The sequence below is a fragment of the Cydia fagiglandana genome, chromosome Z, assembly GCF_963556715.1.
Source record: "Cydia fagiglandana chromosome Z, ilCydFagi1.1, whole genome shotgun sequence".
NCBI classification, from domain to species: Eukaryota; Metazoa; Arthropoda; class Insecta; order Lepidoptera; family Tortricidae; genus Cydia; species Cydia fagiglandana.
In genome coordinates this window covers 29,883,964-29,909,838 of record NC_085959.1, presented here as the reverse complement: position 1 = coordinate 29,909,838, position 25,875 = coordinate 29,883,964, and the positions used below count along the sequence as shown (strand labels likewise).

General features: G+C 38.0%; 3 protein-coding genes across 6 annotated transcripts in view; 2 read left to right on the top strand and 1 right to left on the bottom strand.

Annotated features, from left to right (window-relative positions):
• LOC134678491 (probable ubiquitin carboxyl-terminal hydrolase FAF-X) overlaps window positions 1-10,446 on the top strand; it is a 28,092-nt gene extending 17,646 nt beyond the window's left edge. For 3 of the 4 annotated variants that reach the window (XM_063537060.1, XM_063537063.1, XM_063537059.1), the window contains 12 exons: window positions 1,067-1,203; window positions 1,386-1,545; window positions 1,937-2,046; window positions 2,862-2,945; window positions 3,256-3,356; window positions 3,990-4,183; window positions 4,435-4,530; window positions 4,938-5,122; window positions 5,763-5,994; window positions 6,342-6,545; window positions 6,888-7,006; window positions 7,200-10,446. In XM_063537060.1, coding sequence (XP_063393130.1) covers window positions 1,067-1,203; window positions 1,386-1,545; window positions 1,937-2,046; window positions 2,862-2,945; window positions 3,256-3,356; window positions 3,990-4,183; window positions 4,435-4,530; window positions 4,938-5,122; window positions 5,763-5,994; window positions 6,342-6,545; window positions 6,888-7,006; window positions 7,200-7,509 — 1,932 coding nt within the window. In that variant the 3' untranslated portion in view covers window positions 7,510-10,446. The remainder of the gene's footprint in view (window positions 1-1,066; window positions 1,204-1,385; window positions 1,546-1,936; window positions 2,047-2,861; window positions 2,946-3,255; window positions 3,357-3,989; window positions 4,184-4,434; window positions 4,531-4,937; window positions 5,123-5,762; window positions 5,995-6,341; window positions 6,546-6,887; window positions 7,007-7,199) is intronic. The other variant, XM_063537064.1, reaches the window with a different exon arrangement.
• Window positions 10,447-14,089: 3,643 nt separating this feature from the next.
• Window positions 14,090-20,930, top strand: LOC134678892 (2-Hydroxyacid oxidase 1). The gene is made up of 9 exons (XM_063537637.1): window positions 14,090-14,295; window positions 15,153-15,304; window positions 15,789-15,909; window positions 16,370-16,504; window positions 17,178-17,309; window positions 18,070-18,202; window positions 18,967-19,086; window positions 19,701-19,812; window positions 20,629-20,930. The coding sequence occupies exons 1-9, from the start codon at window positions 14,162-14,164 to the stop codon at window positions 20,694-20,696; spliced, it is 1,107 nt and encodes a 368-aa protein (XP_063393707.1). The 5' UTR covers window positions 14,090-14,161; the 3' UTR covers window positions 20,697-20,930.
• Window positions 20,931-20,988: 58 nt separating this feature from the next.
• LOC134678112 (uncharacterized) lies at window positions 20,989-25,370 on the bottom strand. The gene is made up of 7 exons (XM_063536562.1): window positions 24,917-25,370; window positions 24,485-24,580; window positions 23,973-24,094; window positions 23,051-23,204; window positions 22,922-22,973; window positions 22,062-22,789; window positions 20,989-21,444 (listed from the first exon to the last, which is right to left on the bottom strand). Exons 1-7 carry the CDS (start codon window positions 25,145-25,147, stop codon window positions 21,358-21,360), a joined length of 1,470 nt encoding a protein of 489 aa, XP_063392632.1. The 5' UTR covers window positions 25,148-25,370; the 3' UTR covers window positions 20,989-21,357.
• Window positions 25,371-25,875: the final 505 nt, after the last annotated feature.

The following is a 25,875-nucleotide window of genomic DNA, read 5'->3' as shown; positions in this document are numbered from 1 at the left end:
TTCTACATAAGGCACAATCAACAAATACTCAATATAAGTATAACTTGTATTTATTAAAATCTATGAGGTTGGTATGGTAAGATAGCTAACTAATACTGTCCCTACGAATGAAAACTGGAAGTAGATACAGTCAATACATTAAATATCGGCACTGACAAAGTTCCTAAAATACATTGCCCATTCATTGAGGAAGTGTGTCGTGTACATACTTTTGTCATTTCTCTGTGTCGATGTGCAAATTTAATGCAAAAATTCAGCTTAATCAAATGTTCGAAAAATTGGTGGTCGAAAAATACCCTGCCGATGTTCACAAAATATATTTTGCTAGCCGCGCCATCTACCACAAAAGTACCTGTCCAAAGTATGTGCTGTAATGTAAAATTAAACTCATCGTCGGATACATAAGCCATGATGACGTAAATACGGATACGTTGGCCAAAATTATAAAACAACAATGTTAATTTTCGATGTATAATCTATATTTGATAGTGTTATAGTGGCATTCCACACTTTGTCACTTAAAGTGTGTGCAGCTTTAGCTTGGCGATTTAATAATATTTTTACCTATTGACTTATTTCCTCATTAACCTGCCTCTATTGCTATTCATACCTTATTTACCGTTTTCCCCATTGCATTCTGAGGAACCATGGCATCCGCTTAGCAACTTAATTTCAACAAATGGCGCATTTACTGATTTGAAGTTTTATTCTGATTGACATATCTATGCGATTTTACTACATACACAAGCTTAGAGCATTTAATAACTGGAGTGGCCATTAAGAGCTTACCCCTCTGCCGAAAAACTTGCACAGTTGTGCGAAGTTTTGTATGAACTGACATGGCTATTTGTACGTTACGTACATGTAGAAATAGCAATACATTTGACGTCCCCTCCCCCGCAAAATCGGCAAACTGTTTCGTAAAGAAAATGACAGCGATGACATCTCCTTTCTAAATGCTCTAAGTACACAAGTTATATGTGTATTATTCAGGATAGTTATTAAAGCCCTTCGCTTGTGGTCGTGTGCCCTCCGCGTGAAGTGGTAATCTCTTACATTGTTCCAGATATTTGATCCGATGTTAAAGAGGGTCTCTTATAAACGCCAAAAGAGATGGTGGAATGCATACATACTATTCTATACGAGGAAAGACACGATTGAAAATACTAGTCTTGTGCAGTCAATGAGGAATATGAATTTCAAGTAAGTATATATAACTATTTAAATTGTTATAGTAGTATTCGTTTATTTTACTGGCAAGATGAAGCGGCAATAAAACGGCTATATTTCACTCTACTCCCTATCCCTTCAATTGGACAAATTTTATAATAAGCTAAACGAGGAACCAAATTTTCAATAAAATAAAATATGCCATATTTTTTCAGGGAAAGTGCAATTCCTAGACCTATCTGGTTGTCAGTCCGTCGCAGCAATATTGCTTTTTCTCACAATCAAGATCAATTTAGTTTGGAGCATTTCAATTTTATGAAAAAGCTGTGCTTCTTGAGGTTACAAGTGCCGCCTGGTACAACAAATGCTATTTGGGTGTGTATCAATATTTAAGTATTAATCGAGTAATTATAAACTATTTTTGATGACATGAACAAAAAAGTAAAAAATATTTATCATATTAGAATTCAGCGGTCGGCAACCTTTTTTTGCGTAGTTTTAGTAGCGTAGTTAACGATGAGTAAGTTGACGCGGGCCGCACTTTGTTAATATTTATGACTTTATCAGCATACACATAGCCAGAGACAGTGACAGGCCGCAAGTGACAGTTTCACGAGCTGCATGCGGCCCGCGGGCCGCAGGTTGCCGACCGCCGTATTAGATTATGTGGGCCTGTACTGTATTATTTAAATTTAGTTGGTTAATTTAGATAAATCTTTTGATTTAATTCCTGAAGAAATTATGAATATTCTATGAATGATTATAGGGCCCAGAACACGAAGAGATGTCCATGCTCACAGTGCAGCTAGCAACAAAATTCTTGTTCCAAGTTGGGTTTCACACAAAGAAGACTCTTCGAGGGCCTGCATCAGATTGGTGAGATGTTTTTTTTAAATACACCTTATAAAACGAAAGTCCCCCGCCGCGTCTAACTGTATGTTCGCGATGAACTCATAAACTACTAGCCAGATTTTCATGCGGTTTTCACCTTTCATTAGAGTGATTGTTGAGGAAGGTTTAGGTGGATAATTCGTTAAAGTTTTGTGTAAATAGGGGAGGGTCGCTAGTAAAATATAAAGCGTGTCTTTATTATAATAAACATTCACTACTTTCTTTGTGCTCTCTTTGTTCTTCAAAAACTGATGTGAAGAGCAGAAAATAACGTGCACTAAAAATGAAAAAAGCTTACCAAATATTCGTTCAGTATCCTCATCATATCATACATAGACAAAGTAATAATGATTTTTAATGATAAATATTTAATCACACGCAATTGGATTTGATCTCGTGAATTCGTGAATAGAATATTAGCACGAGAACTTAAGGCTGCGTTTCCACCAAAGCTGCCCTAGCAGGCGTAGCGAGGGATGTGTTGTCATGGACCAATAGAAACAGTCCATTTATGGAAAAACCAATAAAAACCTTGCACCGCTGAGCAGGATACCTCGAGCTTTAAACAGCTCAGCAGTGCAAGGTTTTTGTACTTACATACTAAACCATAGTGAAGGATGTGAGCGAGGAATGTGCTGCGAGGTATGGAGGAGAGGTACGGTTCCGCCTCACCGCACCCCGCACGCTTATTTGAAAAGAGCCCGCTACAGATCCTCTCACCGCTCAGCTACCTCGCACAGCTTCAGTGGAAACGCAACAACTTTTGCCTCCTTGTAAAACAAATAAAATACATTTTCCAGGCACGACATTTTATGTCAGCACCTACGATGTTCCCAAGTGGTCAGGTCGTGGTTTGCGACAGATCTCTTCAAGCATCCGCACAGGTAAGATGCTCGTAGTTATGACAGTCCATATAATCGACCAACTAGGCGTGTGCTCCACAAACCGTGCATTGAAGTACCTTAACTTGAAACTTCCTAAATTCACTTTTGATACTTAAACCCTTAACTAACCCTAGTTACCCTATAATTATAGTGTCGACAGAAAAATTACATCTGTATTACACCAGTCATGGTGGTCTTTATCAGGGCTTCCACTTCGCCAAATGCCTTCTCATATACATTGTACTCATTTAAATTATTATTTATAGGATCAGGTTATACGTCATAATGCAACACATTTTGTTGATTTCAGATTATGCGACTACTTACTGTCGTGTCCATCTGCTGAAGTAAGAGTTGTTTTCATGAAGATAATTGTGCTCCTGGCTCACTTCTCAATCCAAGACCCACCAGGTAAGTAAATGCTGTAATGTTAGGTCAAGTCATAAGTTCCGTCACAAAGGTCTTACTTCTCTACTTACTAGTTTATCCGCTTTGTTTATTGTAAACAGCTATAAAAGTTATTAAAATAGCATTTTTATTTCGTAAGGTGAGTCGTAATGCGAAGAAGTGAATTGAGACCTTAATACAGTTATTAGGGTTCCGTACCCAAGGGTAAATAAGGGACCCTATTACAAAGACTCCACTGTCCGTCTGTCTGTCACCAGGCTGTATCTCATGAATGTTGAAAAACTTCATGTGTGTTGAAAAACTTCAACGTTCCTTCAAAGGGAAACCCCTGCGAGAACGAATTAAAAATGAGATAATCCGCAGGGGAATTATCAATGATACGAGTATGTGTGATGCCGAACCACATTTTTAACTGGAAATTAATACATATAAATAAAAGATTAAGTGTATAAACTGTTGTTAGGGATCATGATGTTCCTAAAAGGTTGCGAGATTATGAAGTAATGGAGGTAAATTAGATTGTTAAGTATATTATTTGCAGTCAAAACTAAAAAGTCAGGTCTGGGGCTAAGCTAAGCCGTCTATCGTAAGTATACATATAAGTAAGTTGATGCAACGTTATTGGTGATTGTGCAGTGAACAGCGGGTACGGGTCTTGGGCGTCGCGCGACGAGGTGACGTCGCTCTCGGACCAGGTGCTGGCGGCGGCGCGCGCGCTGGCCGCGCCGCACCACGCCGACTCGCAGGCGCACCGCCACCTGCCCCTGCTCTTCAACCTGTTCCACGCCTACTCCGTGCTCGGCATCAACGAGCGCCACCAGCTTTTACGGGTAACATCGTAGTTTCATTACACTGCTACTTGCTAATGTTACTATATTTTAAACTGCTTAACCATTCCACTAACCCGGGGATAAACGGTTAAACCGTTAACCCAGTGTGAAATTGTACTGGTAACCATGGTAACTCCAGGTTTAACTAGTTAACCCGGGTTAGGGGAAGGGTGCAAGTGGGCCTTAGAATCATTTACTGAGTGTGATAATTTTGACCGTTTCACCTCAATGAATACTTGTTTATTTTTCAGTTACGAATACTGGACATTGTTTTGTCCGTATGCATGGACGATTCATCATCGTCACTGGGAAAATACCAATATCCTGAATCTGCCAAAATACACCAGGTAAATTAAATATTATACTCTAAGAACAAAGTAAATTACTTTCCATGAAAATATTTATATATTATGTTTATATATTATGTTATTTGAATTACAAACCGAATTAACGGAGGAAAAAATAACCAAGGCCTCCAGTGTCCAAGGCTGGAATCGAACCAGCGTCCTCCGTTGACACAACAGATGCCTGCACCGCTCGACCGTGACCTCGGTCGTAACTGAATGGCCGAGCTATTCAGGCATCTGTCATTGTCATTTTTTCCTTCGTATATGACTATTTCGGTTTGTAAGTAATATACGTTGGGTAGAGTAATAATCACCCACATTCATCATGCATTTGATGGATCACCACAACCAAAGGCGCGAATTCATAATTGTCAGAATTAAAACCCCCTTTGTGGTGTGTTGTTTAGCTGGTGTCATTGCTGGTGCGGTGTTGCGACGTGAGCGCGCGCTGCCAGTCGGCGAACGTGGCGGAGGGCGCGCCCCCGCTGCCGAACCCCTTCTGCGACCCGCCGCCCACCGTCACCGCCGCCTCTAACGTGCACAGGCCACTCCTCTCCGCTCCCGCTGCTGACATACTCTATAACAGGACTGGGTATGGAGTCGGTTTTTATATCGTATTTAGGCTAATTAGTAAGAAAAGTTCATCTTTGATACATAATTATAAGATGAAAGGAAAATAATCATATTATATACAATTTTAATATAATGGAGAGCTTTTCAGTCGAGTACCGTGTAAGGCTACGAAGCACGAAGCGAGAATCGATCTAGGTAGATCTTGCCTCTGGGAAAAATGAGTGCATTTTTGTGTTCTTATGTGTTTTCCGAGCTAAGTTCGGTCTTCCAGATATTTAGCCTTGAAACTAGTTGAATCACATAGGTAAACAAACCAAAAGTATACAGCTAATATGCCCCAGCAGCTGCGATACCTTCATGCGCGCCCGTCCAACCGGTCAACGACACGTCGTAGCTCATAAGGCCCCGGTACTTGCTCCAAGCTAAATTCAGTTTATTTCTCGATTTTGGCCACAGTGGCCTATGAAGACTAAGTATGGTTTATTATTGTGTGTGATAATTGTTATAAAGCCAAAAGCTTAAACGGTATATGTTTGTGCTGTCATTTAGTCGCTACCTGAAACGAATATCAGCGAGATAACGGCATAATGCCCGATGAAAGTGTTAGGATCGTAAGTAATAATGGAGTGCGGCGGTAATAGTGCATTTGTTTAATCCAGGACTTATATGAAGAAATTGACAGAAGAGTGTTGCGTGTGCGAGGAGAGCATACGACTGCTGCAGTTCCTGTGCTGGGAGCACGCGGGCTGGTCGCGCATGGCGCTGGCCGAGCTGCTGTGGCAGATGGCGTACGCGTACTGCCACGAGCTGCGCCGTCACGCGGACGCGCTCACCGCGCTGCTGCTCATGGAGGACAGCTGGCAGCAGCACCGCATACACAATGTCATCAAGGTTAACCTTTACTCTATTGTTGCTTTTCGTTTTCTATAATCATTATATAAAGACGCTCTTTAACACAAACAAGCAGAAAATACTTAGTAAATAGAAAATAGTGTGTTGTAAAATCTACTCTACCAATTTAGGAAGGCTCCGTTTCCATTCTACATTATGATTAGCAATCAATTACCTTCTTAAGTCAGTTGGATTAACATTCATTACCCAACAAGTGCTTTGATATAATGAAAAAGCACGCTGGTTAATATCTAGGATTATGAGCTTAAAAGCGGTCCAATGACTTAAACGCTACGAGTAAGAGTGTTGAATAAAAACCTTACATATTTAAATATGTTATCGTAAAGGGCGTGTCTGAAGAGCGGCCTGGGCTGCTGGAGACGGCGTCGCGCGCTCGGGGGCATTACCAGAAGCGCGCGTACGCGTGCGTGAAGCTGGTGGTGGGCGTGATGTGTCGCGCGCCCAGCGCCGTGCGCGCCGTGCACGCGCAGCCGGAGGCGCGCCGCCGCTGGCGGCAGCTGCTCGCCTGGCTGCAGGATGAACTAGACCGCGTTAGTACTAACTGTTTTACATTTGTTTTTTGTATAAAGTCACAAGCCAATTGGTTTTACTCACATCAAATCCCCATTTGTTAAATATAAAAAAAAATAACGTATTTATTTGAATTTCAAAACGAATTGCATATAAATTTCTTTGTATGTACAGTTAGATGAACTACTACAAATTGATATTCAGGAATATCTACATGAAACTTCTGTATGCGATATCTGTAGAATTGTTCTTTTGAACAAGATACCTAACAAAGTACAACACAAAATGTTTTAAGTTTAAGTAAGTACTGTTGAACTAATTGTAGAGCATGTAAAGAGATTATGTTTGTCTTAATGTTATAGAAATATGGACCTGGAGGATACGGGTCGTATGGCACGTGGTCACCGCCGGGTACATCCAATGAAACATCCAGTGGATATTTTCTAGAAAGAAGCAATTCGGCTCGGAAAACGCTCGAAAAGTAAGGATGTGAATTCATTTAAATATAAAATAAAACAATACGCTTAACCAAATTTGGACGTTATACTTGGACATCATATAGATATGACTCATACGGTACGGTCCTTGGCGCAAGTGAAGATTAGTACCAATGTACGACAACTCAGCACGACTAGCCGTTATTTGTGTAAAAACAAACCCTTTAATGTTAACAGAGCTTATCAACTGTACCCTGAGGATGAAGACGAAGAAGAGGAGTCCCGAGAGAACGTGGAGGGCGAGGTAGAGGTGGTAGCGGGCACGGAGAGCGGCGACGAAGAACCCGCGGTCGACGTGGAAGCGGGCTCGCCGTCGGCGCCCGTGCCCTCCGCCGCGCCCGCGTCGCCCGTGTCGCCCACCTCGCCCTGGTCCCCGACCGCGCTCGACGCGTCCGACACGCTCGCCGCGCCCACCACGCCGGCCGCCACGGTGTCGCCGCTCACGCCGGCCGGCCCCTCCGCCCGCGATCCGCACGCGGCTATTTGAGCTCCGCCCCCGCTGCCGCGCGGCTCGGAGTCACCGTCGCCGCCGCCGCTGCCTCCGCGGAAGCCGTCCTCAAATCGCCGACCGCCTCCTCCGGTCCCCCGACGAACGGCTTCGCCCGTCCGCGAACTACAAGTATTTATTTTGCTTCTACAGATTTTGTACATAGCCGCGGGGACGGCTCGACCCACGCGTCCGTAGTGGTCTCGGACCCCAGGATCATATGCTTAGCCGTAGCTTCGTTCTGTGATGTTAACGATATGTGTAAAGTTCGTTCAAAAGGGCATTTATTATTAAGTATTAAAACAAATATTGTTTCTCGCCCTGAAATGTACAGAAGGTGTCCCAGACGACCAGTCGAGTTGTTCACGAAGTGATCATCGCCGTTTACGCATTTAGCATTGTCGTCGTCGTTGTGGCACTTTAATTTTTGTTATTTAACGTCGCGCTTATAAAGTACCATAGTATTTATTACTCTCTAATTAAGGTTATATTAATTCATATTTTTTGCTTTCATAGTGACCTACGTATATTATATTATTATCTTAATTTAATGTAAAGTTGAATTATACTTTAAATGTCTAGATTTAAATGGGAAATATATGTCTACAGTGGATTCCAGAACGAATAAAACTAACGCTGGGAGGTGAGTGTGTTTACTGATATTAGGCAAGTACCGAGGTATAGTATAAATCTTACACCTTAATATGAATGAGGAACTTGTATTTGCATGGTTCTATATTCTCTCATTTAAAATTTTACCGAATTAATGTTTTACTTGCAAAATACTTTCTCAAATTGCTGGAATAAATTTTCTATGTCATTCTGGAATCAACTGTAATTGTAATATGAAAACCTCAATTTAATCTCAAGGGACATTATGTGCAAGCCACTTAAATTGAAGTGATAGTCAGTCTATTTTCCTTTATATTACCGAACTAATTTTTTTATAACCAATGTGGATGTACCAGATTGCCAAAACCTTCAATTTTATGTAGTGCGAGTTTGGTATATCTGACATCTATAAAACGAGAATTTGAAGTGTAAATGTGCTTTTTTTGGGAAGAGAAAAGCATAGTTGTTATAACCATTTTCAAAAATGTTACTGACAAGCCATCTCACTTGAGATATGTTCAACAGCAGATGTACTGTACTCAACTTAAAAAAATGATCATACAAGGGAATTTTATAAAGTTATTAAATTATATATCCAAAAAACAGTTACGGTATCGTCTTGGGTCGTCCCATTCGTTTCTCGTTAAGTTCTTAAATTAGTCCTATTCTGCTTTCGTCACTCATTCTACATTGAAAGCCACCGACGATTATGAATAATGTAGAATGAGTGACGAAAGCAGAATAGGACTAATTTAAGAACTTGATACCACAGTTACGTGACTTCACACCTCTCCTAATTCGTATTGCTCAGGGTGATATTCCGCCTGTCCGTTTTCTTTGTCCAATGTCATTGCGTCTCACTCTTTCATTAAGAAAATGTGAGACGCCACACACATTGGACAGATGGAATACCATCCTTACATATTACGCAATGTAATAGAGGCCTTTACATGTACACATTTGAACATGGTTTAATGAGCCCTAAATGTCGCTTGCGCTCATGCATTTGTACCAGCAGCTCCTAGTTACAGCGCATAAAAGAACATAAACTAAACTTTGATTTATCAAACATACGACAACCAACCACTGTTTGTTATATCCTTAATCGTCCGATACGCACATCTAAGTGAAAGCATGCCGTAGGCGATTAGAAGGATACTTTTTTTTACTGAATAATTCAATAGACAATCATGTGTCAAGTAGTTTTCATTCCGTAAAAAATATGTCGCATTTCTTTGGACATAGTGTTCGTGTTCTTTCCTCGCAAAGCGTACAGCCGTTATACCGGGCACACATTGTTACAACTTATTTTGGATACGTTGAAAAGGAATTTTCAATAATTGTTTGTATTTACATTTATACGACTATCGTTTTATTAGGATTTTGTTTGTTTACACAAACACTCTCTGTAAGTTAAAATGTTTGAAGCAAGGGCATAATCACTAGGGTATTCTGATTAGGAAAATGTATTGAAAGTTTTCTGTGTCAAAAAAATTTACAGAAACACATCGCTAGTTTACTCTTTACTTAACTGACCTGCAAGAAGAGTAGGTACAGTAAGCAATGAAAGTGTGTCACAAAAAAAATATCAATTACTTGTTTCTAACAAGTAAACGATGAGGATTATACCCTTACAGGTATCACTATTTTTGTTGTAACCTGTAAATATGAGTTGTTGGGAAAAAGTAACTTTCGGCGAAAAAGAAATATTAATAATATTTATGTTAACTAATAGAGTCGGACCTAGCTGACTCTGCATGGCATTTTCAATGGGAAAGTGTGGCAATGTCAAATTTATACGATAATGTGACGTTTATAATGACACTACCCCACTTTTCTATTTCAGTCGGTGCAAAGTTAGCTTAGACTGACTCTAACTGCGTGAGAGATGTGATTGAGTCCGGTTTATTCATTTTATATGTGTGCCATTTCTTATATTCCTAGGAGGGTGCTAATTCGCGATAATGATGTAATGTGTTTGGTTAATATTTGTCTTTTTAGCAGATTTAGGAGGACTATTGATGAATCGAAGAGAAGTTAGAGTAGGAATAAAAAATGATAAACTAGAAATCAAATTTATGATTTATGTTTCCATCAACCTTTTCTCCATCTGACTATCAAATTAAACAATTAGAACATCACTCTACATTTTATAAGAATATAAACGAAATGGTAAAATCCGTTACTAGCATTCAGTTTAAGCTAACTTTTAAATTTAATAGAGTAAAAAACGCACTTGTATCGAACGTTTTCGTACTAGACTTTTAGCACAACAACTTGGCATGTTTGCCATTGAAAAAGTGAGCTCTAGACCACCTGATTTGTTATGACCAGAGCTCGGATAGGGTGAGCTATTTGCCTTATATATGACATAAGACATGTCAAATTATAAGGCAAATAGCTCACCCTATCCGAGCTCTGGTTATGACTTATGAGTTGTTAAATATTTACGAGTATCATGGGGTATAGTACAGATATTGTGCATCAAGTGGTCATGATTTGTGCCAATGCATTACCAGTGACTACAGGTTTTACCGAGAAATCACGGAAAACAAACTTTCTTGCGCTCTCAATGATTTCAGTAAAACCATCAGTTTCCTAAATAAGAGGTAGATAATGACTCCATAACTTGAAAGTTCCTGTAATTGGCTTTTTACCTCTATTTAAGATTATATTGTTATTTGATTAGGCGTTGGATCTTAAATAAAAAAATAACATTAATAATTTTGACGATTCAAAAAGAGCAGTCGATTCCTAGTCTAGGCTTTTACGCCATTTTAACGACTAACGTGAAGGATAAAATTCAACTTTGCACACTGATTTCAAAGAATAAAGAGAACCTTTCTCAGTTGGTATGGTAAAAAATATTGCAGGTATAATCATGATCAATAGGGTTGCAAATTAATAGTCATAGACATAATTCATTTTGAAATTCAGTGGACCCCGACCTTACCGATGAGTTATGATAATTATGTTATCATACATGTTTCGTAAGTGGAAAGCCGTCAGGAAGGAAACAATTATGTCCTCATTTCCTTTTACCTATTTTAACCGTAGTCTTTGATTCAACGTGGTGAAAATACCCAACGCAGCAATTTTTACGTATATTTCCATTAGGTACCAATAAAAATATTTTTTTGTCTTTAATACGACTTGTTTATTATTTGTATGTATTAAATTGACATTGCGATTAAAATTAGAAAGTGCATTTTTCCCAATTGTAATCGCAACAATACATACAAATAATAAACAAGTCACACTATATTTAGGTGCCTATCTCAAATGCTAATAGTTAAGTAGCGTTTTTAAATAATCTGATTCTTGCATTATACTCGAATTTTATTGAAAACGCGGAGTTTAATATTAGCAACCCGAGAAGCTGCTAATAGATAATACTCATTACCAACTGAGTTACCCAGTTGTATGTACCGTAAACTCGCTCTAAATTGGCTATCAAGCTAAACATTGTCTGCCATAAAAATCAGTGATTGGTTCTCTACCAAACACCTGTGTTCATCTTGTCCCTACTATATTATAAATGCAAACGTAACTCGTGTCGGTCTGTCGGATACCTCGACACTTTTAAAACGCTCGACCGATTTAAATACAATGTGATAATTATCTAGATAACTTGTGGCCCGGGAAAAGACGGTAAATAATCAGACACCATCATGAAGTTGAAAGGCGACCATTACTACAAATTAAATAATATCAGCTGTTTCGTAGAGAGTCACTGTTTTACTTGGCAAAATAAATGGATTAATATTTCGTTGGTAGTGTAAACCTGCTAAATACATTTTTGAAATTAATTTATTTTTAAATTTAATATCTATCTAAGTAGGTACAATATTCTCTTATTTCAAAAATATATTTAGCTGGTTTACACTCTTGCCCAACGATTTGTACTTTTGGCGGACACTTTCTGCCATCATGATGCTGTATGGGACCGGAAAACATTAATAACATTATACAGTCGTAGTGCATAATTATTTTCCATCGTATTTTCACGGAAACGTACGAACGTGTCTTGCTATTTCAGTCTGTCTCGGTACAAATACATGATTGGCAGAAAACTAAGGGGGTAGTATCTTTATACTCGGGGGTTGGTCATTCTTGACCAATCGGCAATAAACGTCTATAAATAAAAGTGTAGAGTTTTAAAACATTGGACTATTGATTCAGGTCGACTATTCGATACTTTCTAGCCTTCTCGTCTAATATTGTCGCATTTCCGAGCAGTGCGTGAAAAATTTTGCTTAGAAATATCTCCAAAATCATTAAAGCCCATGACTATCATATCCTGCGCGAATATGCGAGTTATGACTATTGACTATGGCACAGAAATAATGGTAACAGTTAATCTTTTAATGACTATAAAATAATTAGTTTAAATTTCATACAATATAGGTACTAAGTATTGTAAATGACTAGTCGTACAGGAAAGTTTTGCCACTGTCATTGTTCTGCTTTGTTATAAGGTTAATAATTAGTAAGTAATTTAACTATTGTTTTATAAATTTTCCTCTTATTCTCTCACTCTACCTAGTGATATGACTTTAACATCATCTTTGGGTATCAGGGCGAATGGTAATACGTTAGTGTGTTTATAATAATTATATACCGATGAACACAACTTCAAGTCACTAGTCCACAGTCAGGTGACAGAACCACACATTTTTTTCTCTTAATGTGTTATTATTTTTTGTAAGTAAACATTTTATAATATGTAATAACAGTTGTAATGTAATTTTAGTCTTGTTGACTGTGTGCCTTATTTAACATTCAGTTGCTAAACTTTTCTCCACATGGTAACCTGTGAATTTATATTTGCAGCCATCATTTTTTTTTGTTTTTACTACTCTGGCCATGTTTTATCGGTATCCAAACATGTTCGTTGAAATATCAAATAGGTTGGTGATTGATTGCTTCAGTAACGCGTTGTATTTATCTGTTTTGACAGCAATGACTGTTTATGTAATTAATAACTGGTTATAAAAGCTGTCCGTCTTAAACCAAAGATCGAAATATTACACACTTAGATTAAGGGTGGATTCGGTGACCCTTTTTAATAGTTAAAAATTGAACTGTTTTGTATTTTTTATAGAAAGTGTGCGTTAACGGTGTTTTGTTGAATGGAATAAAATGTGATTGATCTTAGGCTTAGATAGGAGATATAGTACATGTATGTAGAAATCAATGCGAAGTCTAGCATTTACAATAAACGAGCGATACCTAACTTTTGCGAGTTTCAACACTTTGTAAATAAAAAACAATACATTGTGTAAGTTTGAATAAACATGAACGAGTTTGAAACTCGTGAACGGGCTGATTGTCTCGCCTAATAGACGTTAAAACTAGTGACCAAGGGTCAACCGTTTGCTGATAAATGTTATAGAAATGCCATGCTAGGATTCTATGAGCATTGATCAAAGTCGCAGTGCTGACGCAAACTTTACTTGGTATATTATATAAATATTTTAATTTGCTTTATTTTTATATGTACCTTAGGCCGCGAAGCTAGTGTCGTCTGAACAGTGTAAAATGACTTAACTAATAGACTTACTATAAGAACAGTTGAGTTTTATATAACATTTCTATGGCAAATATGTAACGAATAACATTTGAAATTATTAAAGAATGTTTAAGAACAGCATTCTCACAGATATTATAATATTAAAATCAAGAATTAAAATTAATTAAATTTTACTTCACTGTAGTTTTATTCTTGATGTTTTTAAGAGTGTAAAGAGAACTGATTAGTTTAATGCGTTAGGCGCAGTAAAAAGGAGACGACATTATTTGATTTGTTATTTGACTAAACTATCTTCCAGATAAGAATTGTCTCTTAATTACACTTGCAACCAATGGTCGTTTGATCCGAGCGAGAGATATACGCAGAGCGCGCGACCTGTGACCGACGTCTGATATCTTGTTTTTATCAGTTATCACAACTTTAAAGTCTTAATATAATTCGATATTTTGCTATTTCCACTTGCAATAGCTACAAGTTAGTGATTTAAATTTAAAAATCATTCTCAATATGGAAAAGTACATCAGCGTCAAAGACTTGGAAAATGCTGCTTTGTCAATGTTACCGAAATCTGCTGGAGACTATTATAGAAGTGGAGCAACAGAGGAACAAAGTCTGGCTGAAAATAGAGATGCTTTTAAAAGGTAAGAGAAGAACCACCGTGGATAACCATAATAGTCTGTTCGAGATCCTAAAAACGGTGAAAAATAAAGATAATACTCCTAAAAATACGTGTGATACCTTATTAGATTCGTCATGATGCCTAGAAATGTATTCGAAGCGTGTATTAGCACACAAAAAATATCAAAAGATATAAAGTAAAAAAAGTAGATATCTTTTATTTCCCCAATATCTCAAAAAGTATTCATAGTTATTTAAGAAACGAAAAGTAATATGATTAAAGACAAGGACATTTCCAATAAAACATTCCATACTTGCAGAACTCTATCTCCATTATTTATACTTTTTATTCATAGCTGAACACAGCCCTGCGCGCTCCATTTTCGGGAAGCGCGCGCGGCGTCAGAAAGCGGTTACGTAACATTAAATATATAGGGACTATAAGAGGGCAGGTCAAAGTAGAGTAATATCCTGAGCATAAACTTAGAGGGCTGATATTATTATTTTTATTGTCATGCGCTTGTTAGGCTTTCTATATAGCACTCTCGATCAACAAGTATTTGCAACTTGGAATTATAATTTAACTTTTACCTATTGTTAAAATCGTACACTAGGCATCAAATAGTTAGTGACAGTAAAATAGGTACACACACATCACACCCTATTGCTCCTATTGTAACAACGGTATTTTTGGCTGTCAGGTAGATATATGATGCTGTCAAGTTATAAAATATGGACCCGGTCAAAGTGAAAAAAGTAATACCTACACAGGAATGTATGGGCAATAAGGTCGTACAATTTGTACATAATTATATGTATATACATATTTTCGGCACATAAAAGTTTCTTTCCCATTTATTCTCATTGATTTTTTTTTTAGATTGCGAATACTGCCTAAGAGCTTAGTGGGTGTTGGGAATACCTGCCTAAGTACTACAGTGCTCGGGCATAAAGTGTCCATGCCAATCGGCATATCGCCAACGGCTATGCAACGTATGGCTCATCCTGATGGCGAACTGGCTAATGTAAAAGGTATGTCCAAAGAATTTACAGTACTTACATATGGTCCTATTTTCTCGCACTAGTGCGTAAAATAGCATTTTTCGTGCGTATGTCAAAAGTTTAAAGGGCCATATGTACTGTAAAACGTTGTACGATACACGTGCGAATAGGTAATTCGCAAGTAGTGTCGATTTAAAACACCCCCTTCGGTCGTGTTTTAATTTATCGCCACTCGTTTCGAATTTCCTCTTTTCCGCACGTGTATCGTAAATAACTATTAATATCAGTCATTGGACAATTCATCATCAATGAAAACATGATTGTATGTACTTAATTATATTTTTTTAAGTATGAAGCGAACCCCTTATGTATTTATTAAACTTGTGTCTTAATAACCTGAGTAAGTACTTACCTATAAAGGTTATGCTTGGGTAGATATTAACAAAATGTATGAAGACCCTTTGGAGAAGCACGTTTGTAACCCAGATATTTAGATACTTATTGTAAATTACAGCTGCACAGGCAGAGGGTACAATATACACGTTAAGTACCATAGCAACAAGTTCTATTGAAGAGGTATCGGAGGCAGCCCCTGACGCCATTAAGTGGTTCCAACTCTACATTTATAATGATCGGTATGTTAAATTTGTACTTGTTATCTTCTCGAGGCATGCTTTACCATACACTTGGCCATACAGTACAAAAGACATCAAAGCACTTCTTATCAGTTTTGAAGTGTAAGTGCAAAGTTGCATTTTATTCACATGTGAGGCAAAGTAATCAAATGCAATTTTGAGTTGTTTTCTTATGTTAGCTGGTAGAATTGACTTTTAAATGATGATTTTGGATGATAAATATTTAATAACATTCATTTGGATTTGATTTTGTTTGATATTTTACATTTAATAATTGCTTCGAGTTGGTGTGGTGAAAAATTTTGTGTTTCTCTCGGGGGCAAAATTTGTTTAACCCACGTGCTTTGAAATCCTCGCAACGCTCAAGATTCATTTTTGGAACCGACAGACGAGCGGTTAAACAACAACTTTGCCCCCTTGTTAAACAAACTATTTCTACCATTGTTATTTCCCATTTCAGAGACGTTACCAGAAATTTAGTTTTACGCGCCGAGAAAGCAGGATTTAAAGCAATAGCTCTAACAGTGGACACTCCGTTATTCGGAATACGACGAGCCGACATTCGAAATAATTTTAAATTGCCTCCCCATTTAAGGTAAGCTACTTAATATCTACCTACACATCCATTAAAAAAATCCATTTACAAAAACACGAATTTCGTTTTTGAGTGGAAACTTCCCTCTCATACGAAGATAGTATACTCTCAGGAGGGCTGCTTGTTTTACAAGAGTTACCTATACCTACGTAGGTACTCGTATTAGGTAGTAAAAAGTGAATGTAGGTTAAAATCTTCCTTTCAGTGCATCTCGTAGTGCTACATTACGACACCGGTGCTATAATAAGCACATTGCGTAACTACGTCAAAAATTTAAAGGGCTATTACCTTTGTACTATAAATAACTTTTACAGTAGGTACATATGGTGCCACTTCACTGCACCAGTGCGGTAATTAATTAGCACTTTACGTGCCTATGCCATAAAAAGAGCCATATTTACTGTAAACCGATGGACGATACACGGGCGAATAGGTATCGCGCTCTATTTTCCTACTTTTCGCACTTGTATCGTAATGTACCTACTACTATTACGTACATAATTAAATTCTATCATCAACTCTTACATATAAGTTGCAGTCTGGTTGCAGTATGCCTGCACTTGCCCTTAAACTGCCAGTTGACCTAAGGGTGGACCTCAGGCCTTTGTGGAAATACATTAGGCGGCATATTTAACATTGTTTTGTACATTGTGTATTTCATTTAAAATTCTAGATTAGCGAATTTCGACGGGCATTTGTCTACTAAAATTCAGAACGCTCAGGGCGGTGGAAGCGGCCTTAATAAATACGTGGAAAATTTATTTGACAAAAATTTGAAATGGGATGATATCAAATGGCTTAAAAGGTAATGTATTAAAGTAAGTACCTATAGGAGTAGATATGCAAACTAAGGCTCTAACCACAAAACAGATAGGTACAGAAATCAATCTACATACAAAGTGCGCCCGAGCAACGCACACATAGACACTGCTCACGGACACGATATCTCGGACCGGTTGGGACCACTGCGAGCGCGAGTGCCATCCGCTTGAGACACGCGTCTATGAACTTTTTTGTGCAATAATGGAGAAACAAAAAAAAAAGTTATTATAATTATTCAGTACATGGTTGTTTAAATTCAACATTAAACGGTGAATTATCGTTTTTTAAACTACCAGTTTAACAATGACATTAAAATTAAAATATTTTAGTGATTGTTAGTTTATATTTCCTTTCTTCCCGTTCCATCCTCAACAATAAATCAAACAACTAGACTACGAGCTGATTCAGTGCCACTACCACGATAGTTTTTTTGTGCATAAGCTATAGTTAACAACCCTAGAGCGACCGCCGAGCGTAGGTATGAAAAGTGAAGTACATACATGTGATTGACTTCTGTACTTATCTGTTTTGTGCTCTAACGCTTATACACAATAAACAATATGTCAGTACCTCCCTCACCTCTAAATAGATGGTAAAATTCGTCCATAAAGGCGGTTTTATTGGCGCTACTTTCATAGGTGCAAGTTTTGGTTATACGAAAAGTGGTGGCATTTTAGTTAACGAATTAGAAACTTATCGCACCTTTCACAGAGAAATCGCTCATATGGGGTTGTCTGTTTTAGTATCACTAATCTCCCAATAGTGGCAAAAGGAATAATGCGAGCTGATGACGCAGTCAAGGCGGTGAAAGCGGGCTGCTCCGGCATCCTGGTATCTAACCACGGCGCGCGGCAGCTGGACGGGGTTCCGGCGACTGTGAGTGTTTTGCACCATGCCACCAGCTCCTAATTTGGTCGTACACTTCTAAGCCATGACTGAGGGGTGAACAGGCACCGGAGACACCCGTTTAACTGTGTATGCGACACATTGTCTATTATTGCAAGCAGGGTTTTGATATTCCTCCAACTTTCCTATTAAGAGAATGTCCTGAAAAGATATAAGCGCTAAATCTGGATTCAGTAAGATTTTTCTCTAAAAACATGTATTTTTTCTGCAAATCAACGACTTTTTTGTGTAGAATTTAATCGTGTCATAGAGAACTTAAAATGCAAATTTCTTATAGCTTGTACACATTTTCCAAGATGGTGCTGCTACATGTGAAAACTTATGAGATTGCTATTAAGAAAAGGTACTTGATCAAACACAAAATGATCTTCACGTCTTTCCTGTAGACAACCCAAACAATTAAGGGCTATAAAGGTTAACTTTCTTAAGTATTTAACCCTTATCCACATGCAAGTGGATAAGGGTTAAATACTTAAGAAACTCCTGATATTTTATAACTTGTGTTTTCAACTGTTTATCATAAGTCATAACTGTAAAGTTTTCTCTCCTGTGGACAATATAGTTAACAGCTTGTGTTGTGAGCATGCAGGTAATAATTTTATTGTACGTATCTAAACAGGAGTATTTTCATGCGGGTAAGAGTTAAATAAGAAAATTAACCTTTGTAGCTCTTAACTTCTGTGTATGTCTACAGGAAAGACGTGAACATAGTTTTGTGTTTAACCCACTTGTAGATTGAAGTGTTGCCCGAGATAATAGAAGCTGTGAAGAGTTACAACGTGGAAGTTTACTTGGATGGTGGCGTTACTACTGGAACTGACGTATACAAGGCTTTGGCTCTCGGTGCACGAATGGTACGTCTAATTGTCTTATTTTCATATGGGGTCGTCAAAATTATCTGATACGCTTGCTTCCTTAACAATAAACATGTGCTCAGGACCCCTATTCGACAAGCGACGTTTGACGTATCGTGTTGATCTCCCGTTGATGTGGGAAAAATCATAAGTTCTCGAATACGTACAATGTCCAAATTTGACATTAACAATCCACAGTTAGGGTGACAAGCAAACCAAACCGAACCACCCTTAGTTTAGAGTTGAGTTTTGGTTGTACCAAATGATATTATCCACCGTTGATTGAATCAACACTCAGTATGCAATAAAATCAACTGTTGATTTGACGTGGATTCGAAATCTGATAGTTGTACGTATCGAATTTGGCCCCATATCATTTGAATCATCTCGCCATCACGTAGTCACGTCTAAAAATATCGATACCGACAAAGTGCCCAAAATATGTAAGGTATACACGACCTCATTGTCAAAGTTCAGATTAAATGGTATTTTAACGCGAACTGGTGGTTTATCATTATCATGTACCTACCGCAAGTTATGAACTAATAGTCTGTTAAACTTAGTAATAAAATACATGAATATTACAAGATTGGAAGGGAAAAGTTTGTGTGTAGGTGTTCGTGGGGCGACCGGCGCTGTGGGGGCTGACTGTAGGCGGCCAGGCCGGAGTTCAAAGGATGCTGCAAATACTAAGATCAGAACTCCAATTTGCAGTACAAATTGCAGGTATGTTTGATTATTTGTTTATTTGTCAACAGAGAAGTTCGAACTTTGGGTTGGAAGGTAAATTGGATATCAGCCGCATTTATACATATAAACTAGCGCCTGCGCCAAAGCTACTAGAGTTAGACCAAGAAAAGTCTGCAGCGATTTTTATAGCCCACGCAATGCCAATGTTATTTTAAACGTCAAACTTATATGAAATTATGACAAAAAATAACACTTGCACTGCGTGGGCTTTCAAAATCGCTGCAGGCTTTTCTTGGTTTAACTATAATACATGATTAATTAGTTACCTATTAGCCAGCCGGACCCAATTAAGGCTCTCCTTTATGATGCAACAGGGAAAACGCTAAGATTTGGGAGGGTTGTTTCAATTCGTTATATTAGCTATATTAAATACTTAACTTAAAAGGATGGAATAGAATACTTAACCTACTGAAACTGAAACGAGATTAAGTTGGAAAAGTTTTTATTAAAGAATTATAAGCAGACATCGTAATTTTTTTAGCACCTTTGGTGCAGCGGATTGGTGTGAATTGGTATAGATAATTCCAACTGAAATGATAAATTAAGGTTAATAAGAACGTAATTAACGCTAATTAATCATTAGGGTTGAAATTGTTTATACCAATTCCGTCAACACCACTCCGCTGCACCGCGTCATATTCAGCGAGTTAATACCTACCTATTGTTTTTTTCAAAACTGTTTAAAATAATAGGTATAAGAATCTTTTGTTTCGTCTTGAATATTATAGTTTTAATTTATACGTATTATAAGGTAATTAATTAGCTGCTCTCGGCACTGAATATTTGTTACAGGCACGCCAACCATTAGCGACATAACGAGGGACATGGTGTGTCATCAAGCCGTGTACAGTAAGCTGTAACGTGACGTGAAACGACGATAAAGCTGTTGTTAATTAATTATTTATTTATTTAATATTTATACTTCAGGATACATTTCTATTTTATTTTATTCTGCAGCCATGCAGGACATTTGCCATAATACAATACCGCACCGCATCAATGTCGCGGTGCGGTGCGATTAAACTTAATTCAATCTTTTTACTAGATACTTATTATGACAAATTAAAAATGCCTCCAGAATTCCTGGGCTATAACCGCGAAAATCGAAGTTCGCAAATTGCGGGGATTTTTCTCTGTCACTCTAATTACGCCTTCATTAGAGTAAAAGAGAAAGATCCCCGCAATTTGCGAATTTCGGTTTTCGCGGTAGCCGCTCTGGTGGAATAATCAAATTGACCAATTGTTATGTTTTTTGAACAGTCTACAGTTGAGCCATACCAAACAATAATGAAATTGACGCAATCGCAAAATACAGGTTCTCTGTTCCGATTTTAGGTATACAATACATAGTAATAATAGTTCAATATGCATGTACATTAAACAAAAAATACATTTTTCAAATCATTTCAGAAATAATCACAAAAATATGGCTTTATTGATATTAACCTCGCCTTCTTTCAAGTCGGTTATAATTATAATGTTACCTACCTTTTGTAAAAAAGTAACTTGGTTAACAAACGTTCATTTGAGTACATACTTTCTATAAATATTATAAAGCACGTTGGGCGTCATTTCCTTTTCGTGCGACCACATGGCTTGAGCTATTTTCTGAAATTGATGAAAATATAAATATATAGGTAGATATAAAATAACCCTAAAATAGAACCTACGTTAACGTTGCTTTCAAAGCCTGGGGGCCGATTTTTGAATTTCGATCACTCGATTTCGTCACTCGAAAATAGGTGGAAAACGGCGAAATGCTAATTTTTGAAAAACGAGCGATCGAAATTTGGAATCTAGTGGTATTGATCACTCGATTTCAATTCTATTAGTAGAATTTAAACGCCTAGTAGTGGAGATATCATTTAACGAAATACACGAAATCGAGTGATCGAATTTCAAAAATCGGCCCCCTGAGCGGCTACCGCGAAAACCGAAATTCGCAAATTGCGGGGATCTTTCTCTTTTACTCCAACGAAGGCGTAATTAGAGTGATAGAGAAAAATCTCCGCAATTTACGAACTTCGATTTTCGCGGTTATAGCCCTGGTTGTAAAGCGCCCTCCAGACTATGCGCGTGAATCGCGGGCGAAGCCGCGAACGCGAGTGTGGAGTCTAGTTCGCTGATATGCGAAATCGACTCCAAACTCGCGTTCGCGGCTTCGCGCCGCGATTCGCGCACGAGTGTGGAGCGGGCTTAAGAGTAAGAATCCAGTAGATGCTCACCTTAAAATTACAACCATAAAAATGCATTCCTGTTTTAAGTTTCCTTACTATGCTCTTTCTGAATTTTCGTTTAATAGCTAATTTTCGTTGGACTTGTTTTTGAACGTTTAGTTTGTTACCAGCTTTTGTATCAGGGTGTGAAACTCTCTGTTTCAAATATTCAGTAAACTTAAACATCGTCGCCTCGTCAATTTTGAACTTTTGCTTTAAAAGACTTCTGGATTTTGTATCTGCTGGCTTTCGACAGAAAATAGTTCTCATCGTGTGACAAATTGATACGCAAGAATTGTTCACAATGCTTAACAAACGAGCACTCGTTGATGTTTTGTTTATAAGTGAAGCTGAATTATTTGCACAAGGCTTCCGTTGTGTAACATCATTACCTTTTTGCTCTGTCCTGTTTATCAGTTCTTTACTCAATTCAGCCACTTGCACTCCTCGTTTTGTTGCATTCCCTTTTTTTGGAGTCGATACAAATTTGGGTGCGAACTCTATTGGGCTCGAACGAAAACTCATATCAGTCATATCGGTCGTGGAGCATTTCGATTCATTGTCGTTTATTTTATTCTGAGTTGTGGCATTTTTTAATAAATTGGCTGATTTAAAATTTTCCCACTTTGGTTTCAATGAAAATGACATCGAGAGGTCATTAAAAGTTGTTTCAGATATATTCATCTCAAGGTCAAAGTCCGATCTGTTTCTAGTTTTTGCTATTGAATTCTCTAAACCTGTAAAATTTAATATTTCAAATATGCAGTTTACTAGTAGTAGTAGGTAGTGTAGAAAATTTACAAGGTTATGTTTTATGATTTTTACAACTAGATACATAGGTAGGTAAATTCAAGTAATTTAATAACTACCTTCAATATGCGATGCTAAATGGAACAAAATCACTGACGCCCATTCTACCATCTGAAATATAAACTCAGTGAAATCCATGTAGGCAGATATACATAGGCTGGATGTACACGATAACTTAAATGTATTACCTTCCAAGATCCTTGACAGTCGACTTTGTACTCTTCCCCGACTGTTATAAGGGACATCAGCAAATTTGAGTCACGTTTTAATAAATTTGCCGCGGTCGCATTCTCCACTACTACGGACAACAGTTCCATTCTCGAGCTATCATGAATTATGTCTCTAAAAATTAATAATTGTTGGTCAATACTAGCCCTTAAAGCGCACGGTTGTTTTATGCGATGCAGCATATGCAGTGAAAGTGTTATTTTAAACGAACTTCAATGAAATTATAAATTATGCACTTGCTATCAAAATTGTTGCAGACTTTTCTTGGTCCAGCTCTACATTGTTTTACCTATGCGGTTAGGCACGCGGTAGGTAAACGCCGCGGTAAGTGCATTGTCGTTTTTCCTATTTTCCGTTGACGCATGCGATCAACGCTGCGTTTATCGCATATAACAACCGCGCGCTTTAAACTACATCTGCTCTACATCTCATCTACATTTTTTATGAGTATGTTTACTAGAAAATAGCTTGTGAGCGCGACTTCGTTTGCGTGGAATGATGATGATAATAGTAAAAAGTACCTACCTACGTCATGTCCTTAACGCCGGCTACATACGTAACGATAAATCGTTGCGATAAAACTGTGCAGTTCGACTGTGCAGATAAATCGAACCGTGTGTATGACAAATCGTTGTCGATTATCGTAACGATTTGTCATACACACGGTTCGATTTATCTGCACAGTCGGACTGCACAGTTTTATCGCAACGATTTATCGTTACGTATGTAGCCGGCATAACTGGGCCTAAACTATCTCGATACAAAATTTCATCTAAATCCATTGAGTGGTTTATACCACATGCTTGAAGAGGTCTCTGGTATAAGGATAGACAAACAGATCAGTTACTTTCGCATTTATAATCTTAGTAGGGATTTACTTACTTGGTAAAAATAGATGTACCGTTACATTTAACAAACAAATTGATATTGCTTGTATTGTTCACCAATAAACAGTATAGCAGCTTAAGAATTTCGTTATTCATCTCGTCCCTTCGCTGTATGCACTGTAAAACACATAGTCCGTTTGCAAATGCTTATGGCGAGTGGAGACTAAATAAATACATACCTACTAATTAAAGCCTAGATCGGAGTACTTTCGTTAGTAATTTACGCGAGTAGCGAGTACTTATTACGTAACACCAACAATTTAGTTGAGTAATTTATTCAGGGAATAGTGTGGTGTTCAGACACGTTTAGTAACTAAAATACTCGCCACTTGACTAAATTAACGTAGTCCGAACCAGCCTTTCATTTTCTACTCACTTGTACCTCGCTCGTCTTTATAGTGTGAACGATTTTTGGTCAGTTGACCAATTAACTAAAATACTCGCTACTCGACTAATTACAAACTTAGTCACAACTAAGCTACTGTGTAGGTAGAAAAACTGACTTACAATGGGAATCAGAGTAGAGCAGTAACGTTGATTATCCGGGCAATCCCTGCACGCCTCCGCGAGACACTCGCAGAGGACTTTCCAGTTTTCTTTATCCTGCAAAAGTCCATCCGGTTAGTGGTAAGTATTAAAACCCTTAAACTATTCTTGAATTATTAATAATTTGTTATTAAGCAACTGGAGAGGTGCCTATGCCTCTGTATATTAGAATATATAATAAGAGTATGCATGAGCACGTATAACAACGCTGCTGCGATTAGCATAAGGTAAGATGTCTCGGGGGTCTCAGAAACCAGCAGCTTAGTCGTCGCGAAATTCTAGAGCTATCTTCATTTAGGTATGAAGGTACAATACAAGAGTCGAAAAAATACTCAAAAGGGAGTCGCCCTCCATAGAACATGTTTTATAAAAAATTATAGCATAGTTTTTTACCATAGTTTTTGTACTAAGAAACATTTGGAGCATGTCCTGCAGGCAGCCGCTGCAGCGGAGCAGCTCGCGGGCGCGCGCCGTGCACTCCCGCGCCGGCTCCGAGGCGGGCGTGCGCAGCGACGAGCGCAGGAAAACCAACACCCTCGCACTGACTTCGTTCATGCCTTTGCTTAGGATGCCGTGTGCTGACTCGTACACAACATTTGATGTAACTATCTCGTCCCGTGTCATCTGAGGATATCAGCGAATACTTAGTTACTTACCCACATAACACAGCCGTGATACTTTGGATCATACACAGGCAGAGTTACAAAATACTAGAGTTAGAGCAAGAAAAGTCTGCAGCGATTTTGATAGCCCACGCAGTGCAAGTGTTATTTATACGTCATATATAGTCATAATTACAACGTTTAATATCATACACTTGCACTGCATGTGCTATCAAGGTCGTTGCAGACTTATCTCGGTCTGACTCTAACTAAACTCCTAATTTCTGGTTGTGACGTACTATTGCCCCAAAACCGGTTATGACCTTAATTAAGACGTGAGTGAGTTTCTATCAAACAATATCTACAATTATATATAATCTTAAACAAATCGATCTAGTCCCAAAGTAAGCTAAATAAGCCTTGTGTTGTGGGAACTAGACGACGACGTATACCTATAAGGTTTTAATAAATACTTTTAAACATAGGTACTCGTAATGGTAGGTAAATATTTGTGATAAGCACACAAAAGCCCTTACCAAGATTCGAATCTGGGAACTCTGGGTTTTCGTAGGCTGGGTTACAATTATACAACCGTTAAACGGCCGAGCCATATCGCCTAAATACATGCCTAGGTATATTAGGTATTTTTTAACTACCTAGAGTGTCCTAGAGTGTGGGTGTTGAGTATAGTATGACTTAGGCATATTAGTATCTATATGTTATTGCGGCCTAGGTACCTATTATCACTTT

Bases quoted from the DNA above. Each gene is read 5' to 3' on its own strand.
- LOC134678892 (XM_063537637.1), top strand. From the start codon at position 14,162: ATGGAAAAGTACATCAGCGTCAAAGACTTGGAAAATGCTGCTTTGTCA. The intron at 17,310-18,069 runs GTAATGTATTAA...TGTCTGTTTTAG, and splicing joins GATATCAAATGGCTTAAAAG to TATCACTAATCTCCCAATAG. The intron at 19,087-19,700 runs GTACGTCTAATT...GTTTGTGTGTAG, and splicing joins TGGCTCTCGGTGCACGAATG to GTGTTCGTGGGGCGACCGGC.
- LOC134678112 (XM_063536562.1), bottom strand. From the start codon at position 25,147: ATGACACGGGACGAGATAGTTACATCAAATGTTGTGTACGAGTCAGCA. The intron at 24,095-24,484 runs GTAAGTCAGTTT...TGTGTTTTACAG, and splicing joins GCTCTACTCTGATTCCCATT to TGCATACAGCGAAGGGACGA. The intron at 21,445-22,061 runs GTGAGCATCTAC...CATCAATTTCAG, and splicing joins TTTATGGTTGTAATTTTAAG to AAAATAGCTCAAGCCATGTG.